The sequence below is a fragment of the Elgaria multicarinata genome, chromosome 1 (genome assembly GCF_023053635.1).
Source record: "Elgaria multicarinata webbii isolate HBS135686 ecotype San Diego chromosome 1, rElgMul1.1.pri, whole genome shotgun sequence".
NCBI classification, from domain to species: Eukaryota; Metazoa; Chordata; class Lepidosauria; order Squamata; family Anguidae; genus Elgaria; species Elgaria multicarinata.
Genome location: NC_086171.1, coordinates 190,661,756 through 190,682,647, shown reverse-complemented (window position 1 = coordinate 190,682,647; position 20,892 = coordinate 190,661,756). Strand labels below are relative to the sequence as shown.

The 20,892-nt window shown below is 43.6% G+C and overlaps 1 protein-coding gene across 1 annotated transcript; it reads right to left on the bottom strand.

The window, feature by feature from the left end:
* Positions 1-1,600: 1,600 nt before the first annotated feature.
* LOC134408574 (porwaprin-b-like) lies at positions 1,601-5,999 on the bottom strand. The gene is made up of 3 exons (XM_063140941.1): positions 5,777-5,999; positions 3,872-4,015; positions 1,601-1,623 (listed from the first exon to the last, which is right to left on the bottom strand). Exons 1-3 carry the CDS (start codon positions 5,859-5,861, stop codon positions 1,601-1,603), a joined length of 252 nt encoding a protein of 83 aa, XP_062997011.1. The 5' UTR covers positions 5,862-5,999.
* Positions 6,000-20,892: the final 14,893 nt, after the last annotated feature.

Below are 20,892 nucleotides of genomic sequence, written 5' to 3'. Positions count from 1 at the left end.
GTGCCTAGCCCCAGGTAATTTGTGCGTAGTCCAACCCCAAATGCTGCATCTTGCCTGACTGTGTGTTGTTGTGGGTGTTGGATGGAGAATAAGGAGATGTGCTGGGAAGCCCCGACATTGGTGGGGCTTGGTTGTGCCCCTGGTCAGACGAGGGGCTTACAGGGTGATATTAGCCTGTGGGGCCTTCTTCCTCCCAGCCCCTCTGAAGCATGTGTCTCATCCTCCCTCCCTGTATGCAGTGTGGTCTCCGTTCGCTCTTTTGAGGGCTGAGCAGGAATTCTGGCACACACTCCGATCGGCTGCCCTGTGTGACTTTTTCCTGCTTCTCACTGGGGTGAAGTGGGCTGGGATTGTCTTAGGTTGATTTGGTGAGTCTTATTTTGTTCAGCTGGTCACATTCCCCTTAGGTTGGCTGGTTTGGATGGGAAATTTTTGTCTGGATAAGGATGGTGATTATTCTGAGGCATTGGTGGTGGTGACAGGTGATAACTGAGGCTTCCTGCTGAGGGTTCTGTGGCCCCAGTGGGGGTTGGATAAGGATTGCCTGTGGGACCATCTCTCCTTGCACACCTGGTGTTTCATGGCCCAGGGGGATGTGACAGGGGATGTCCCCCCCTTTCTCCAGATGGAGAAATCCTCAGGGTGCCCATTAGGGAATGGAGAATTCATTGGGGGCTCACCCAATGAGTTCAAGAAGCTCTGATTGTCCATCCCTCTTCTGAGGAGCGAGGCCGGATGAATGTTTAGCAAAGCACATTTTCTGGGGCTTCAGGAAAGTGCACAAATCCTCCAGCGTGCCATTATCATGGCCAGGGAAATTGAGCACGTTTCAGAGGCCCTGGAAAGCATGCTTTGCCTTCCCCCCATGCCAGTTGGCGACTTAAAGGCCCTCTTAACCTTCCATTAAGAGGTCCATTAAGGCGCACAGGGGGGAAGGCAAAGTGTGCTTTCTGAAGGCCACTAGTGTGGTGGGAGAAAATATGCCGTTTCCCCAACCTTGTTCCACTAGTGCCAATTCTATCATGGACATCCAGCAGGCAAAGAATGTTTTGCTCATTATATTGATTGGCTAGTGGCAGCATAGCTGCCCAGGGATCTCCCTTTGCAGACAATTTAGTAAATGTAGGCCAATTTTCAATGCATATAGTGGTGTCATCTCTTTATTGTCTTGCCTCTTTCACTTGCAAATGTTGTAATGGGATTCTTATGCCAATCTACAAAGGGCTATCCTGAATGTGTCTGTAGAATTTCCTTCTACGTGAAGCTTAATGACATCAGATTCAGTTACCTTTGCCTAAGATCCACGCAACGGCGATTACAGCCGCGACGACAGCACTTCTGTGGTTTTGGGCATTCAGCGTCGTTTTGACACCGATCTCTTTGTGGTGGGGTACAGTATATGATGGGAGCTGGAGGACAGGTTCCTGGTCTCTCTGTAACACAATGTGCTCTTATTAGGATTTTACAAGAGCCTTGAATACACCCTGTTATCAGGCATAATAAAACATTTGAAATGCAGGAATTTTGGGGGGTATTGCACATTTTCCCTTGAACCGGATGGTTTGTGTGTGGTTGCACATTACGTATATGTAAAAAAGCCCTAAAAAGCAACTGTGCTGGTCCCTGAAAAAACAAAAACAAACTCACAATTGGGCAATAACCTTATTAGGACCAATCAAAATTCCACAAAATTGTGCAAACTTTCAAGTTCTCCAGAACGCTTTGTAGGGCTAAGTAGTACAAAAAGCAGAGGATTGGGAAAGAAACAAAGTCCAGAAGCTTGGACAAATGTTATGGCCATGAGGCCTGCAGTTTGGAGAAACCGGGGTTAGAACTATACTTGTGCTTTTTATCAGTATTGATGTGTGCAGATAACTGTTAGGGCACATTACATATTCCATAAAATGCTTTTCTAGTGTTATTTGCCCACTTTTTATTCTGTACTATTCAAAGTACCCCAACAGATGTCATTATATGTGCTATGAGGTATCAATGCTCAAGAGGGATATAGCATCACCATGATGCGATGATATCGATCTGACACAAGGTGTAGATCTGATGCTGGTCTCAAAATGTGGATTTGCAGTCTGAACAAATGAGTCAATAGAATAAATGGAAGAGGAGGATGGTTTTCTATCACCTGAAGAGAGACTTTGCACTGACAGTTCCATCCCCTCCAACTACTAGGTAATATTCCCAATTTGGCCTCAACTGACTTTTGTTTTTAATCTGGTGCATCATTTAAATTAATCTCTCAGTTTGCAAATATAAGCAGAAATGGTGACCATCCCTGGTGTCTCCTTCCCATAATGCATTGGTAGGTTTAATCTGATACCTCCAACACCTACCACTGACTAATTCATTCAAACTGCAAGTCTTCTTTATGAAACCAGATCTATCTAAACAGCAGACCTCATCATGGCCATAATTCCTGGCTAAATTTTCTTCCCCCAGGAAGGATTTCTTGCAGGATTTACTTTATTTTTCATTTGAATCCTGAGATCCACCAGCTGGAGCTGAATCCAGTACACTTAGAATTAAGGAATTCTGAGCCCCGGAATGTGTTTTTAGTACAAAGACTGAACAGTCCTTCAACACAAAACCCCATTCTTCATTACCCCCAAGTTTTCTTCATCTCAGTAGTATGATTTAGGATAAGAGGAATTCATTTTGCTGCTACTTCTTCTAAACAATTGGTTGTCAGAAATCCTTGCCGATCTACTGCAAATTGTCCAAAGATCTATCAGTAAATCCAGATCTACTTTTTGCCTGTACCTGTTGTAGCGAAGTCAAAGATTTGCACAATTTTGTGGAAGTTTGGCTGGTCCTGATAAAGGTATTGCTCAACTGTCCATTTTGTATATGGTTGCACATTTCTTTTTTAAAAAGGCCTGACAGCATCAAACAACAGGTCCACCATTTCTGGTACATGTGGTGACTGAGCACTGTTAAGACGTAGGCACAACGCCTACCAAGATAGGGAGATATTTGAAAAGTCTACCTCTGAATTTTCTCAATAGGTAAACCTGGTGTCCAGACAATGGCTTTCCATGTACAGCTGGAAGCCTAAATTCTCCCCCTGGCTCCCTTCACCCCTGCAATGAGCTTAGGGTGAAGGGTGTAGTTAATAATATTGGGTGACTGGCTGAGCTTGCACTCCTCTCCTAGGCTCTGCACACAGCACACAATAGATCCAGGCACATTCAGAACAGGGTTCTTCATTACTACAGTAATAAGAGAAAATACTAACTTCTGAGAACCTGAATAGCAGTATTGTAAGTAGACTAAGGCCGTAGCTAGACCTAAGGTTTATCCCAGGATTGTCCAGGGGTCAAACATCTTCATCTAAGGCCGTAGCTAGACCTAAGGTTTAACCCAGGATCATCCCAGGTTCGTCCTGCCTGAGTGCTGGATGCCCTGTGTGGCACCTAGATGAACAGGTTTGACTCCAGGACAATCTTGGGATAAACCTTAGGTCTAGCTACGGCCTAAATCTGAAGTTTCCTGAAGATTTGAGGTTCAGAGGAACACAGAAATGCACAGTGTGTTTCCAAATATTGACATATGTCTCCCAATTAGATGTCTGACAGTCAGTTAACAGAACTATCCTCCATGAATTGTCCAATCCTATTTTACAGGCATATAAATGAATGGTCATCCCAGCTAGCGGCAGTCTGTTCTAGAAATTAGGCATTCTTTGAAAGGCTATTTTCTTTTGTATTTTGCTACTTTATATACTATTCTTCCTGCGATTCCTCCTGATGCAATGGAGGTTGCTAAGGGCACAACATCATGGGACTTGGTAGGGCAGGACACTGGATTTCCATCCACAGTTACGATGAGCAAAAATTAGCTTGTTCTCAAAAATTACCTTGTTCTGGGTCCCTACAGCTCCTCACACAACAGAAATAACAGCATTTCTGCTTTCCTCCACAAGAATGATCATTTTGGCACCGATCAGGTTGAGGCGGTGGAACACATCTGCAAATATCTCTTGGGCAGGTCCCAGGCTTGACTGCAAGAAGAAGAGAAGTTGTCATAGCTTCGTCCAGTGTTTCCAGTAAACAGTTATGGAATCATTCTCATTCAGTACAGCAACAGCAACCTATACAATCTGTCTGTACAGAACCCAATGGAAATTGGACAACCCATACCATACTGTCATATAATAGTTAGACCTGCAATATTGTGCTGCAAGTCTTAAGCCAGATGTTTCTACTTAGCCCCCCCCACCAAAAAAAAAAAAATATGGGATGCTATTGAATCAAAATCTATTGTTAAATCAAAGATGGTGAGCGCATCCACACCAAGCAGGGTATTCCACTATGAAAGTGGTATGGAAGCGGTATATAAAAGAGAGGTCTGCCTGGCGCCTACACTGTACTCCTTTCGTCACCAGCTGAAGACCTTTTAATTCTCTCAGTATTTTAACACTTAATTTTAACTTAAATTTCCATTTTACTGTTCTAACTCTGTATTTTAACCTTATATCAATTTTTGCTGCGTGGTTTTATCCTGGTTGTGCTTTTTATACTGTATTTTGTATTTGTGTTTTTAACCTGTTGGTTGTGTTATTATGGTTTTAATTTTTGTGAACCACCCAGAGAGCTTTGGCTATCGGGCGGTATATAAATGTAATAAATGTAATAAATAAATAAAATAAATAAAATAAATAAACCACACTACTGCTTTATAGCAACATTGAAGTGCCATGACAACTGTTGGGGCGCATTGACACATACCACATACCGCTTTCATAGTGTTATATCCTGCTTGGTGTAGATGTGTTATGGGCCCCAACAGTTGTCATGGCACTTCAGCACCATTATAAAACAGTAGTGTAGATCCTGCAGTGTACTTCAATACCACTATAAAGCAGTAGTGTGGCTCCTGCCTTTTATATACTGCTTTCATACCACTTTCATAGTGGAATATCCTGCTTGGTGTAGATGAGCCCGGAGTGTTAATGAATTGCCTCTACCTGTTGGAAAGGAGGTTTTTCTCTTTGTTTTTATGTTTCTATGTAGCCAAAAGACTTGTGGCATGTTATGTAATAAAAAATTATTGTTGGAAGTTTCATCACAACTTAATTGCCACTGCCTGTTGAAAAAGAGGTTGTTCCAATTGTTCTTGTAGCTACTCTCTGCAACTGAACTTTGAAGTTGCCACTGGCAAGATTGATCATGGCTGTTGGAGAAGAGGGTTTTGTCCTAATGTTGGAAGTGTGATTTAAGAGAGCTTGATCCACACTTCCTAAATAAATTTTTTGCAAAGGAGATAAAGGTATGTTGGGGGTGGGGCATTCAGGTTTTTCCAAATTTTCTATTTCCCCAGGAGTAAAGAAAAGAAATTTGTACGAAATTCATCAGTTGTGGAAATTCAGCTGAACACAATTGGGCCAAACTGGATGTGAAAGGAGTTACCCCATTTGCTCACACATTTACCCTAAATTTTGGTGCATTGTGGTGTAATTTCAATATTTAAAGATATGCCTGGGCAAAGAGCCAAGAGCAGCCCCCCACCATTACCCCCTGCATTTCCCCCTTACCCTGGCTTCAACTAGGGATCCTTGCAGGATTCAGTCTTTAAGGTTATACATTTTGGATAGATCCTTGTGAATTCCAATAGAAAAAGGCTGGACCTGCCCCTCTCAGAGTAATGTGTAGATTGAAAGTTAGCTACGTACCAGGTTTGGATTTCCCAAATGTTCCAAGTTTTCCTTGCTATGCGCTCTTTAGAAAAAAATAAAATCAATGCAGCTATGTTTCGTACTCACCTGGTATCTTTAGCAAAGCTGCCGCTGGCAGCTCTGCCCAAATGATTACGACACTCACAAGCAGCAAGCTGCTAAGCATCTTCATGTTACCTTCCGAAGCTGGTGTTTCGTCTTGATGGGAAGTTGGATTTGAAGCTTTTGGTGTGGACAAAATGAAGAGGGAGCTAATATAGTACCTGGATCTTTGTTCCCGCCTACTGCTATGAATGTGCTGAATCCCACAGGTAGGTTTATTAGGTCAACTGCTCAGTCTGCGAAACTTTTCCTCTCAAACCAACCACAGGAAGCTGTGCTTGAAGACTTTGGTGTGGAGAAATCGAGAGGAGGCAAAGACTACCTGGATCTGCAGGAAATTGAGTTAATCTCACAGTTGGGATTATTAGGCAAGGAGCAGTCAACTGTCCAATTTGTGAAATATGTTCCCTTCAAGGCAGAAACAGGGGATGTTACTTAACCAGACTTGGCCAACAGACATTGATTATCTCTCTCCATCTCCATGAACACATCCGTTTTGAGATGATGATCTTTTGTGTTAGGCTGTTTTCTATGAACTGACGATGTCTGTATGGTCACCCACTATTCCTTCCACCTAAACCAGGGGTGGGCAGAAGATAGAGCTCCAGGTATGTTGGACTTTGCTTCCCAGAATCCCCTTCAAGAATGTTCAATGGTCACGGATGCTGTAAGTTAATGTCCAAAGCATCTTGTGATCTACTTTCTGCTCACTCCTGATCTAGGCTGGTATTTCTTCATTGTTTGACTAGCTCAGAAGGTCATGTGAAGCAAGAGTGATTGTAACAATTCCAGGATGATTTCTCTACATGCACAGGAGCAATTTCTGTTTTTGACAAAATGTTAAGCTTTTAGAAATGGGTAGAATTGGCTGTTTATCAGTTGAGTTGTAAATAGCCTTAAGGCATATATTACTCTCTGCATGGAAGCCTGTTTGAAATTGAAATAGCTACATGAGACTACATTCATTTTGCAAGCCTGAACTTGGAGGACGAAGGACCACAAAATGCCCCCAATATACCCCAAAGGATGGGTCACATAATCCAATGCATCAGATTACATGTATATGCATGCATATGTACATGCCACTGAATTACAGCAGGTGATGTTTGTTATAAGAATTAGGGATGTGCTCCGCTCCGATTAGGAGCGTAGAAGCAGTAGCGGATTGGCCTGCTCCGCCTTACCCAGAGGCGGAGTAGGAGCGGACCGCGGACCCCCTAGAAGCAAGGCGAAGAGAAGCGACCATTTTTCGGAGCTCCGAGTTCAGTCGGAGCGCTCCGGTCGCCATCTTGAAAACATTTCGCCATAGGATTGCATTGCGGCAAATAATCGCGCATAACTACGTTGTTTTTGAAGCTATCGTTCTGGAAATTCTTGTGCACAGAGAGTCGTGGATGGGGGTCATTTTGAGACCACTCTCACCTCTCTGCGTGCTGTGGTTCACGTGCAATATTTTTTTAAAAATCGGGTCAACCGCGGGGCTCAAACTGCGTTTCGGCTTTTCGCCCATAGGATTGCATTGAGGGAAAGAATCGGGGATAACTGGGGGGGGGTTTAAGCTATCGTTCTGAAAATTCTTGTGCACAGAGAGTCGTGGATGGGGGTCATTTTGAGACCACTCTCAACTTTCTGCATCGTACGGGTCGCGGGCTAGAAGTTTTTTAAAAATAGGGTCAACCGCGGGGCTCCGTTTCGGCTTTTCGCCCATAGGATTGCATTGAGGGAAAGAATCGGGGATAACTGGGGGGGGGTTTAAGCTATCGTTCTGAAAATTCTTGTGCACAGAGAGTCGTGGATGGGGGTCATTTTGAGACCACTCTCAACTTTCTGCGTGCTGTGGTTCACGTGCAATATTTTTTTAAAAATCGGGGTTTGGGTTTTTTTTTTTTATTATTATTATTATTTTGGAAGCGATGACAGGCACATTCAACTCCCAATCCTGATGAGAATTCATCTCCTCAGAAAGCATCCTCCTCCAATCCCAGCGTTGGAGGGGGGACTAAGGCAGACCCACCCTGAGAACTTTCTGTTTTGTGTCTCTTTGTGGGTTGGCGTTCGTGGAGGGAACACTTACTTAGCTAGTGCTCCTGCTTTGGAGATAGATTAATTTAATATAGGTTTAGTTTGGCGCGTGTGTGTGTTTGTTTGCTTCTTTCTGACTTGTAGCTTAGTTTGCCCTGTGTTTTCCCCTTACTTTGATTTAATATAAACTTTATTTTTGAATTTTGGAGTGTGTGGTTGGGTTGGTTGCCCCCCCCTTCCCTGTATTAAAGCCTGACTGTTCTGCTTTTGTGAAAGCTTTCTTTTGAAAGCATACACACACTTTTTGTCCCATTTCCCTACATTTATATTCTTAAACATATTTTATTATATTCTTTCACATAGTCCATTAGTATATATTCTCATACATATTATATTAGTATTCATATTTTGTTCTTCTTATAGTAGTGGTTGGTTCTTTTTCCCCCTCCCCTCTCTTAAATCCTGATTGTGTTTCCTTCTATCTTCTATATACCAAATATACCAAAAAAATTGGATTCTCTTTTTCTTCTCTGTGTAACTTCGACGGAGTGGGCTGCTTTTGTCAAGTTCAACAGGCAGCCACAGATTGAGCATTTTGGGGAAAGCATACGCACACCATTTCCCTATTCTTAAACATATTATTATTATATTCTTTGACATAGTCTTAGTAGTCTATTAGTATACATTCTCATACATATTAGTAGTAGTATTCATATTTTGTTCTTCTTATAGTAGTGGTTGTCCCATTTCTTGTCCCATTTCCCTACATTTATTAGTAATATTCTAAAACATATTATTATATTCTTGTAGATATTCTTAGTAGTATATTCTCATACATATTAGTAGTAGTATATTTTATTGTTCTTGTCCCATTTCCCTACATTTAAACATATTATATTCTTCTTATACATATTCTTAGTAGTACCTTATACATAGTATTAGTAGTATTAATATTTTGTTAGTCATCATGAAAAGAGAAAGCAGGCGTGCTGAAAGCAGCAAGGCTCAGTCTGCCAGCAGGGCTTCCTCTCCTCCTGTGAAACTCAAACGGGCAACTCCTTGGCTGACTGCTCCAAAACAGAAGCAGGACAAGCAGCAGGCAGAGCCACTCTCTTCTGCAACTTGTGCCCGGCGTTCTCTTTTTGAGGGTGGGAATGGGAAAAGTGCCCGTTTGCAAGAGGCACGTGGCAGCAGTGCCATTAGAGGAGGAGGAGTATCCCCAACTCCTTCATTCTCCTTTCAGCCCACGAGCCCGCTGATGGACCTAGACGAGGTCCTCAGCACAGTGGAGGGGGGGGAGGAGGAGGAGGCGGTGGGCCTCCAGGATGTGGGGGCTGAGGAGGAGCAGCAGCAGGCCGAGGCTCTCTCCCCAGTCTCATCCCACACCCCTGTTTCTGTGGCAACACCAGAGAGCTCAGGCGGGCAATTGGTGGTGTCACCACAGAAACGAAAGACAAGCATCGTGTGGGACCACTTTGAGTTGGGAGCGGATCCCCGCTTTGCTGTCTGTCGCCACTGCAAACTCAGCCTAAGCAGGGGTTCATCGACAGGGCATTATGGAACCAGCAGCATGAAGATGCATCTTCATAGGCAGCACCAGGCGATCTTGCTGGGGAAAGAGGCGGGCAAGGCGACTGGTTCCAGGGGAAAGCCGAAGGCTGCTGCTGGCACTGCCACTCTAAGCTCTCCATCTCCCATCCCCACAAGGGTTAGGCAGGCAACCCTGCAGGACATGGGGTGGGGGAAGTATTGACCCACAAGATGGCGTTTTCCAATGCCCACCCAGGGTGCTACTGTGTTGGGGCATCTGCCGGGACTGACTCCTCCCCAATACTAGATCTATGACATGTCACTCTGCCTGCCCCTCTGCTAGCCTGTCCTCCTCGGTGACCGACTCGCTGGGATGGTTTGCGTTTGCAATGCGTGACTAACTGCAATGCTGGCTTAGAAACCAGCCATCACTTCCTTGTGCCCCCAGAAATGCCCGCAGCCTGCCTGCCTGCCTGCCCGCCTCCCCCGGGGTGCTGCTGTGGTGGGGCATCTGCCAGGACTGACTCCTCGCCTACTCTGCCTGCCTCTCTGCCCGCCTGGTGCCTGGTTTGCTCCCAATCGTCCTCCTCTGTGCCCCTCAAGGCGTAACTGCTGGCTTAGAAAGAAACAACCAGCCATCTTTGCCTCACTTTGCGCCCACTTATGGGTTGGTTTGCTATGCGTTAGTGCTCAAGCCATCCTTGCGGCACTACAATGCATGCTGCCTGCCTGCTTTCCATTGATGGTGCTATATAAATAAATAATAATAATAATAATAATTCTCCCCTTCCCGCCTTGCAGCGATGGTGTATGTGTCTTGCTTTGACTCAGGGGAGAAGTCCTTCCTGCGCTCACTTAGACTTTATCAAATTCAATAATCCCTTTTTCAAATGTGCCAGAAGATTTAGGGTTATCTCGTGGCATGTTGGGATTGCCTTGGAACTGGCCCCATTGAGCTGTCTGCAATTGCAACTTTAAATCCCTGACATACTGGAGTGTTCAAATTTCAAAAGTTCCCCTAACATCAGGGGATGATGGGATTGCCTTGAAACTTGGTGTCCATGGGGACACATGGGTAAGCTGTCATGGGACCAAAGGATAGGTTTCTAACGTGCAAATTGACGTAGTTGTAGAATGGGACTTGATTTGGGGTGAGTTAAAAAGTTTAAGCCGCGCCAAAAATCAGGGGATGATGGGATTTGCTTGCAACTTGGCGTGCATGTGGACACATGGATAAGCTCTCCTGGTGCCGAGTTTGAGGTTTCTAACATGCAAATTGACGGAGCTATCCCAAGGGGTGTGAATGGGGTGCCCGATTTTCATAAATTCCCCAAAAATCAGGGGATGATGGGATTGCCTTGAAACTTGGCGTGCATGTGGACACGTGGATAAGCTATCATGGTGCTGAGTTTGAGGTTTCTAACGTGCAAATTGACGTAGTTGTAGAATGGGACAATTTGGGGTGAGTTAAGCCATGCCAAAAATCAGGGGATGATGGGATTTGCTTGCAACTTGGCGTGCATGTGGACACATGGATAAGCTCTCCTGGTGCCGAGTTTGAGGTTTCTAACATGCAAATTGACGGAGCTATCCCAAGGGGTGTGAATGGGGTGCCCGATTTTCATAAATTCCCCAAAAATCAGGGGATGATGGGATTGCCTTGAAACTTGGCGTGCATGTGGACACGTGGATAAGCTATCATGGTGCTGAGTTTGAGGTTTCTAACGTGCAAATTGACGGAGCTATCTAAAGGGGTGTGAATTAGGGTTATGGGAGGTGCGTTAGAGGGTAGAGCCGCGCCAAAAATCAGGGGATGATGGGATTTGCTTGCAACTTGGCGTGCATGTGGACACATGGATAAGCTGCCCTGGTGCCGAGTTTGAGGTTTGTAACATGCAAATTGACGGAGCTATCCCAAGGGGTGTGAATGGGGTGCCCGATTTTCAAAAATTCGCCAAAAATCAGGGGATGATGGGATTGCCTTGAAACTTGGCGTGTGTGTGTATACGCCCATGAGGTGTCATGGTGCCAAACGTGAGGTTTCTAACTTCAACGGAAAAAAAGTTGTTTACTTTTTTAGCTTTCAATGCAAGCCTATGGGGGGGCAAAAACGGAGCTCCGGATCCGATCCGGAGCTCCGAGCGGAGCGGAGCGGAAGTGGGCGGAGCGGGGGCGGGGCGGAGCGACCCGCTCCGAAAAATGGCGGATCTGCAAGTGAAGCGGAGCGGGGGGTCCGTGCACACCCCTAATAAGAATCTCTACAGACTTTTTTAACAGCCGCCTGAAGAAAGCCTTAAAAAACAAACATGCTTCCCCCTCATAACATTTTTTCACCCTGAGACTTTTCTCTGTTTTTTGAGTCTCAGTGTACACCAGTCTTTCCACAAACTGGTCCCTTCCAGATGTTGGGGGACAACATCCCCCATTATTCCCATCCAGACAGTCAGGAGTTGGCTCAGTATTTCTTGGAACACAGGTCAGTTCCAGTGGGATTCATTCTGTTCTATTGTGTGGATCAAAATAATGTCTTCAATCTGGGACAGAGTAAGACATGGCAAAATCTGCCTCTCATCAAAGCATACACACACGCATGCACGGACACGCACACACATGTTTCGTGAAGGGCAGAAACCTGGATTCCTTTAGTTTCTCCCATATAAAGGAGTGGCTGCTCTTCTTTTCTTTCGAAAAACGTAAAGTTTCATCATAGGTAGGACAGAGTGGGCTAAGCTAATCTGCTGCTGGGACAGTGCCCTGGCATTTTGTGTGTAGATGACCAAGGAAGAACCAACATAGCTCTAGCCTATGTCTGGAGAGTGCTGGTCCTGCTACAATACATTAACTTCATCATATGGAGCACCGGAAATGGTATATGCTGCACACTATTTAACACACAAATGTTTCATGCATGTGCATATCTCTTAATCTGCTCTTAAGTCAAATGTCATTGACTTCAATGACCTACACTCAGACTGTGGCCCTACAAGTACAGCTTTGTCATAATCTCTCACATGTTATTTGATGGTCCTGCTCCCAGCTATGCAAAGACAGAGCAGCTAGGAATGGGCCAGGGTCAGTACTAGAGGCCAGGTCTGAAGGCTGCCCAAGATGCCAAGCACAGGGAGTGGGGTTGTCAAGAGAAGAGCTAGGCAGTCAGGGGACACATGCGTCTGAGAACTGGTGCCTAAGGATTGTTCCAGCACTGTGAGCCTTCAACTGGGCTTTCAAAGCCACCTGAGGAATGGTCTACACATAGGGAAAGTCTTGCTTACGAATGTCCTTTTACTCGTGAGGAGTCTTTATTCCTCAGGTGGACACTTGTCTACCTGCTCACTGGCTCTCCGCCTGCCAAGTAAGTAAGTAATAGCATTGAGGAGAATAGGGATGAGGAACAATAGTAGCTGCTGACAATAGTGGTGAGAAGGAAGACCCACTGAGAGAAGGGGCCCATTCAGAGTGTCTTGCCCAGGGGCCTTCAGAAACTTGGACCCGGCACTGGTCAGATCCTTCGTCTTTTTCCTTTTCAAATGAAAACTGTGATTCATAGGTCATGTCGACACCATGCCTGTATTCCGGGGTACTCCTTGGATCACCCCTGTGTGTCTTTGCCCTGTGGTGGTTGAAGATCCATGTTGCATCAGTTATATGATGCAGCCATTGATTTGCTGCCACCGCAGGGCAAAGAGATGAAGAGCTTTATCACACCAGCGTTATACTGTGCAATCACTGTGAATTGCGTGCAAAGGACTCTGAAGTTTTCCAGCTTATAATCTGCTTTTATTGTGAAGTACTCTGAAGTTTTCCAGGTTATAATCTGCTTTTATTGTGAAGTACTCCCATGCATCCTGCTTTAAGTGTGCTTCAAAAGCAAAAGACCCAAGCTATTTTGGTACTACTTTTGGAGGGAATAATTTGTTGTTTTCCGAGCGGCCACTGGGCGCACAGGAGCAGGATTTAATATGTTTAAAGAAAAATTAAATAAATGCTTACATCTGCGTAAGTTTTAAAGATAAAGACATCAAAATTGGCACAGTAATAGATATTAAAGAGAGCTTTAAGCATACCAAATTTGAAACAGATTGGGTCATCCGTTGTTTTTTTATGATTTTTTACATTTCCCCCCTTAAACCCATTTCCTGGTATGCAAAGGATCTTAGGAGCGCTGCCGCCCGGGGTGTGATTTAGCTAACAACAACAACGGTGACAGCTTAGTACTGTAGGGGATAATCCGAGGGAAACAGGTACGTGGGATGAAGCTAGAAGATGTGCAGCAGAAAAGTCAGCGATTTACTCCAGCTTTTCCTGCTGAAGTGAAATCAGCACAGCTCTTCCTCCTGGGCAGAAAGTGACCTCTCATTTGTCTCTGGAAGCTGGACAACGTGGAATGGGGCAGGCCCAGTGAGCTAAATTTTAAATGAAATTTAGTTGGATCTTGAAGTGGGCTTATTGTGATGAGGATTTTTCAAAAAATGATTTGTGATTTGAATATGAAATGTGGGATGACTCACATCAGCTCCGAACCGTGGGATTCCGGTTTGAGAAATGTGCTTCTTCTCTTTTGGGAAGGGGAACTTTATGCACTTGAGCATAAAAGGGGAGATGTGGTCAAGATGTGGGAATCATCTGACACTTGTCCTACAGAAGGGTCCACAAAGCAAGGAAAACCCATGATCCCCCGCCCAGACAGCACTACTTTGGCAGCTGCAGTCAAACAAAGCAGGCTCAGCTGGTGTATCGGAATTTCCCTTAGCTCCTTATTTGCCCATCCTTCCTTTGAAAGGGAAAGTATGTGAGACAGCCTTCAGATGGCAGTTACTGACAAGTTCATCACAGGGTATGTTTGTGCCCTATTCTTTTAGAGTGAAAACATTGCAAGGCAGCAGCTCAATCTGTCTCTGGTGTCACATCCTATGGCCAATTTTGCCATCTGTTCTTATGTTATCAGATCAGCACACAATGCTACCCTTACTTTATAGGTGTTAATTGAGCTATTTCTATTGATTTCACTTAATATGTGTTCTTCAACATGATTGGACTCTGGACTAAGATGTTACACCTGTTTTATCTTGCAGTCACATCTCCACTCCATAGTCCTAATTCCTGTGATTTCTTAATATTATACTCAATTTTTTTTAAAAAAAATAATGCAAAGAAATAACATGACTCAGTAATCAGCATTCTTGGATGGTTTAAGGAGCTGGCTGCAGATATGGATCTAACACTGCAAGATGTTGAGAGAATTCATCGAGTGACTGGTAACAGAGCTAGGGCTATGCCCAGAGATATCTTGGTTACATTTGCAAATTATTATAAAAAGGAACAGTTTATGAAAAAAATTAAGGCTAATAACTATGCTGAAGTTTCAAGAAACGCCAGTTCAAATCTACAATGATCTATGTCCACAAACCATTGAATGGAGGAGAAGTGTTAGACCAATAATAGCAAAGCTTAAGAGGGAGGGGATTGCTTATTCATGGGGATATCTGGTGTTCCTGAGATTTATGCGTGAAGGAAGACAACAATAGAATAACATCTCTGGAACAGGGAATGTTATTGCTGAGACAACTAGGGATGGATGAAGAGTCATCAACCCAGCTGGAAGGAGAAGATGAAGAACGCCCTGGCCCTAGTGGGCCTTAAAGATTTAATTAAAAGTAAAAAAAAAAAAGGGGGGGGGGAGGAGGTAAAAAGAATAAATAATGCTTGCTGCATCGGGACTGTGGGTTCTATCTCCCCCCCCTTAAAGGTTCTAATAGCCATGACCAGGGTGTTTCACCAACGGAGAAGTAAAGGGGGGAACAGAAGAGGGGGGGAAACGGGAGGGGAGGGAGGGGAATTGGGGGGGGGGAGAAGGGGAGGGTGGGAATAAAATTGTGATTGTTAGTTGGTGTAAGTTTAATTTTGTAGTGTTGATGATAATGTGGGTGTGCACAAGGGATCTATAAAAAGTAAAACAAAAACATTCTGGATAAGAAAATACGAATCTCAACACTCAATTTCAAAGGGTTAGGGGAGTTGTTAAGAGGAAGAGGCTAGAACAATTGTTAAATAAAGATGGGGCCGATTTTATCTTTCTACAAGCTGAAGAAAGTATAAATGAGTTACACTTAAAGTGGTCAGTGTTGTATGAGAAGTCCATGGGGACCTCAAAAAAAATGGTGTGGCTATAATTATCTCAAAGAAAAGTGGATTTAGCGTATTAAAGAGTAAAAAAGATGGGAAAGGGAGATATGTTATGATACAGGGGCAAATGGCAGGCGAGTATTACACTTTAATTAATATTTATGCCCCTAATGAGAGACAAAGAGAGTTCTATAGAGAAGTATTTAGGGAAATGGAGGAAATAAAAAAAGGATATGTAATATTGGCTGGAGATTTTAATAGGGTAATGGACAACAATTTAGATAAGTCAAACCCCACTGCCCGTGAAAGGAGGAATAATATTACAATTTTAAATAAAATGATAAAGGAAAAGGATTTTATTGATGTATGGAGATTGACAAGAGTGGGGGAGCCTGGATATACCTTTTATTCACCAGTCTATAGAACGTTCTCCAGGAGAGACTATATCTTTGTTTCAAAAGATTTAGCAACAAAGGTTTGTAGCACACAATTAGGGGTAATTAAAGTAACTGACCAACCATTGGTAAGCTTGGATATTAAAGTGAAAAGAGATTATAGAGAAGCTAATAGATGGAAGTCAAATACCAGAATATTAAAATATGAAAAGGTAGTGGAAAAAATGCAGAAGGAACTGCAAGAAATATGGGAAATTAATGAGAATGGGGAATGTCCCCCATCAGTATTGTGGGATACAATGATGGCAGTGGCTAGGGGGGGTTGTATTAGAGAAACGTGTAAATTAAAGAGGCAACAAGAGGAAATACAGAGAAAATTAGAGGATGAAGTTAAGAAGCTTGAAAGAGAGGCCATAGCTAGACCTAAGGTTTATCCCTGGATCGTCCAGGGGTCAAACCTGTTCATCTGGGGGGCTTCCACACACAGTCTTCGGGGCGCCCCGAAAGCGCTTCAGGACGCCCCAAAACTCCTAGTGTAGCTACCTGGTCAGAAGAGACGGAGGAAGAGGCGGCGGTGGCGAAAAGTTCCCAGGGCTTGGCGGCTTCCTTGCCGCTGAGCCCAACTCCCCGCCGGCCTCCTGCTGCCGGCAAAAGAGCCACCCGGGTTGGAGAGCTCGGAGGAAGAAGGTGGGCTCTTCTGCTGAGCTCTCCAACCCGGGTGGCTCTTTTGCCGGCAGCAGGAGGCCGGCGGGGAGTTGGGCTCGGCGGCAAGGAAGCCGCCGAGCCCTGGGAACTTTTTGCCGCAGCCGTCGCTGCCTCTTCCTCCATCTCTTCTCACCAGGTAGCTACACTAGGAGTTTCGGGGTGCCCTGAAGTGCTTTCGGGGCACCCCGAAGACTGTGTATGGAAGCCCCCCTGGGTGACACACAGGGGATCCAGTGCTCAGGCAGGGGCAAACTCTGGATGATCCAAGGATAAACCTTAAGTCTAGCTGTGACCAGAGTATTTGCAAAGCAGAAATAAACAAATCCTGACAGAATTACAAGCAAAAAAGAAAGAATTAGAAAATAGGAATTTAGAAGAAGTACAGAAGAACTTGATTTATTTAAAAAGAGAGTATTTTGAGAATAGTAATAAGAATTCTAAGGTGTTGGCGAGGGTCACACAAATGAAAAAGTCAAAGAACTCGATAGGGATAGTTAAAGATAAATTAGGAAAGCCATGTAGCATTATGAAAAGGAAAATAAAGATTTTTCAAGAATTTTATCAAGAATTATATAAGGAAAGGGACACACAGAAGACAAGGATGGGAACCTATATAGATAAACATATAAAGACAGGTCTGATAAGGGAAGATAAAGATTTAATGGAAAGATATATTTCCCAAAGTGAAATAGAAGAAGCTATAGATAAATTAAAAGGGGGAAAATCCCCCGGTATAGATGGATTTGGATCGGAGTACTATAAAACGTTTTTAAAAAATAATAGTACCAAAATTAATGAAATTGTATAAAGTAGCTGCAATAAAATGAATTGACTACTCTTTCAGCCACGTCCTATGCATGTTTTGCCATTTGTGTGTTTGTTTTTGTTTCATTTTACACGGCTTCTGTATAGTTGACAAGGAAAGGCACTTAGTACATGCTCAGAGTCTCTCCATAACTGATCCTGTTATGCTTTCTCTGATCCTGAGGAAAGCATACAGATATCATAACTAGGGTAGGAAGTTTTGGTTCACATTTTAATGCAAAGTTATCTAATTTGCACTTCCTGGACAAATACATGAACCAGTGAGGGCTGAGTATGCTCAGTGGCTTAGAATACTGACTGGGGAAGAATGGAATAGAGTATCATGGAAGAGGGCACCCGGCACAGGCTGGCTGAAAGGAACTGTGAACGATGGCACTCCACACTGCAACATTATGTGGAAGGCTAAACTTGTTTTTTCTCTACACCTTTGCCAATGGACAAAAGGAGATGCTGTTTCCTGCACAACTTACTTTTTGGAGGTGAGCTAGAGGCGGACAACTGTTGTGTCCAAAGGGCCAAGAGTCCCACGAGGAGGAAGGTTCTTTGGGTCTTCATGGTACATTCAGAATCTGGTAGCAAATGCTCATGAGTGAACCAGTATTATATTTAAGTCTCTCGAAAGAGAAGGAGTTGGATCTCAAGGGGAAGGAGGAGCCCTGCTTCACCAGTGTTACTTGCCACAGTCATTCCATTGCCTGACCAGCCATTCATGACTTTTGAAATTCAGTGCATTCCAGACACCTGACCGATGATGTAGTTTAGCCAGTAATATGACAATTACCCTTTAATTATGGGTTTGGGGGACATTCTTTCTGAGCAGGGGAAATCCTATATATTTCGTTTCTGGGTACACTGCCTTCCAGATCTTTTTGTGCATTATCAGAAGGACTCAGCTGCTAGAAGCCATTCTGATCTGGGCTAAAGGTAGGACAGAATGGACTGAGCTAAGCTCCAGGATTTTGTATATAGAATTAACACGGCCATCACTCCAAGTTACACAATTTACATGCTTGTCCTTGAGCCATGGTCCTAAGTTATGTTAACTTCAGAATTAACCTATCTTTGCCAGCAGCCCATTTTGCATACTCCTGATTTTTCAAAGCCATCCGTTTTACAAATTGGTGCCTCATGGATGGACTTAGAGGCAGTCTTGGCATAAGAGGAGGGAGAGGAGGAACATCCTGTTTTATATCTGAGCAGAAAATTGTCTGACACAGATCAGAAATGCTCTTGAACGAGAGGTTATGGGCCTTAAATGGGTTATCCTTACCCTATGGCATTATTTCTGGGATGACCCTTTTGCGTTAGTAATCGACCATGCTCCCTTACAATAGTTGTACTGAATGAAAGATGCAAACCCTGGACTAACATGATCATACTTGGCTCTTTTACAGTACAGCATCACCATGGTCAGTAACATGCTAACACCAATTTCTTTTTTTGACATGGCCTATGGACTGATATTTCAGGTGGTGATCCCTTCTTGGGCAAGAAAGTGTGTGATGACTCATCAGGGGATCTCTGAGCCCTGCCCTGCCCTAGAAGACCCTGTTTCAGATGTTTCACTCCTAAAGCCACTCTCCTCTCAACCAAGGCAGTGGAGGGGAAGTTTGGGACGAGCAGCAGTAGTTGTTGCTGCTATGCAGCCTATCCTGGAAGTAGCAGGACAATGCTGTTCAGTGGTGGCTAAAGTGTTGGACTGTTGGAGCGATCATCATATTGCGAGATCATCCCCCTTCACCCCCCTCGTCTAGCCATGCCCCTTGACACATTCCACATACTGTTTCCAAACTGCTTTCAAAGTGTTATATCCTGCTTTGCACAGTTCTGGCCCTTTTGATATCTTAACAACGTATTCAATTAAAAAAGAAAGAAAGAACATGACTCAGTAAACAGGACTCAGAACTGCTGCACAAACAAGAGTATATTTAGAATTATGGCTGAATCTCTTGTCCAGCCAGTAGAGGAAAACAGTGAGTTGTTTTTCACAGCATGATTAGTTCAGGTGCTCATCAGGAAATTAGTTTACTCTGAAGAAAGGAAAAGAAAAGAATTGTCATCAGTGGACCACCTTACATAAAAAGGAAGTATAGCTGTGCTGGATCAGATCAAAGGTATGGTGGATCAAATGCCTATCAAGGCCTTGATTATGTTCTAACCTGGTGGCTAACCTGTTGCCTGTGGGAAACACACAAGTAGTAGGGTGACCATATGAAAAGGAGGACAGGGCTCCTGTATCTTTAACAGTTGTATTGAAAAGGGAATTTCAGCAGGTGTCATTTGTATATATGGGGAACCTGGTGAAATTCCCTCTTCATCACAACCATTAAAGCTGCCCTCTTTTAAATCTGGTCACTCTAGTATAGCTGCTGCACTTTAACTGTTGCAATGAAGAGGGAATTTCACCAGGTTCTCCATATATACAAATGACACCTGCTGAAATTCCCTTTTCTATGCAACTGTTACAGGATACAGGAGACCTGTCCTCCTTTTCATATGGTCACCCTAATTGACAAGTAGGGCATGAGTGCACTACCATTCTCCCATTTGTGTTCCCCAGCAACTGGTATTCAGAGGCACACTGCTTCTGACACTGAAGGTAATATAACCTTCACAACTAGCAGCCATTTGGAGCCTTATTCTTCATAAATTTGTCTAATCCTCTTTCAGAACCATCCAAATTGGTGGCCATCACAACATCCTATGGCAGCATTTTAACTATATGCTGTCCTTTCTTTTATCTTGTCCTGAATCTCCCATCAATCAGCTTCGTGGGATGACCCCATTGGTTTCTAGTATTATCAGAGGGAGAAAAATGTCTCCTTATCTGCTTTCTCCATATCATGCATAATTCTGTACACCTTAATTGTATCTCCCCTCACTTGCCTTGGGTTCTAGTATTATGAGAGGAGGAGGGGGGAAAGTCTGTGTGTGTTCCTTCTCCACACCATGCATTGAAAATTTGCAGTTTTAGAAATGCAAAATTGTAAGTATGCCTTCTTAAAAGTGATTTTAAAAACAACAACATGATACTTTTAAAAATACACACTTTAAACTGTGCATTTTTAAAGCTAGGCATCATTTTCAAAATTCACTTTTTTATGCCTTAATATATGGGGAGAAAGTGCATACTTTTGAAAAATGTGCATTTCTGCCAGCCGAACAAGCTGAAAAAAGCAAGTCACAAACAATAGTGGTAGTTAGTGTAACGAAGCTTTGAAATAAAGTTTGGAGCATTTCAATGAGCTCAAACATCGTTGGTTCTCCCATCCGTACTTGCAATATCCTTTTAGAGCAGTGGTTTTTAACCTTTTTTGAGTCACGGACCCCTTTGAAAATCTGGTGAAAGCTATGGACCCCCTCCCTAGAAAAATGCACATAAGCACATAAACACAACTTTGCGTGCAATGAATATACTTTATTTTATTGAAAATTGATTGCTTCATATGGTGTATGACACACACAAAGTATGAATAAATTTATTTGACTTTCATGGACCCC

Bases quoted from the DNA above. Each gene is read 5' to 3' on its own strand.
- LOC134408574 (XM_063140941.1), bottom strand. From the start codon at position 5,861: ATGAAGATGCTTAGCAGCTTGCTGCTTGTGAGTGTCGTAATCATTTGG. The intron at 4,016-5,776 runs GTGAGTACGAAA...TTCTTCTTGCAG, and splicing joins AGCTTTGCTAAAGATACCAG to TCAAGCCTGGGACCTGCCCA. The intron at 1,624-3,871 runs GTAATTTTTGAG...TTGTTTTTTCAG, and splicing joins CTGTAGGGACCCAGAACAAG to GGACCAGCACAGTTGCTTTT.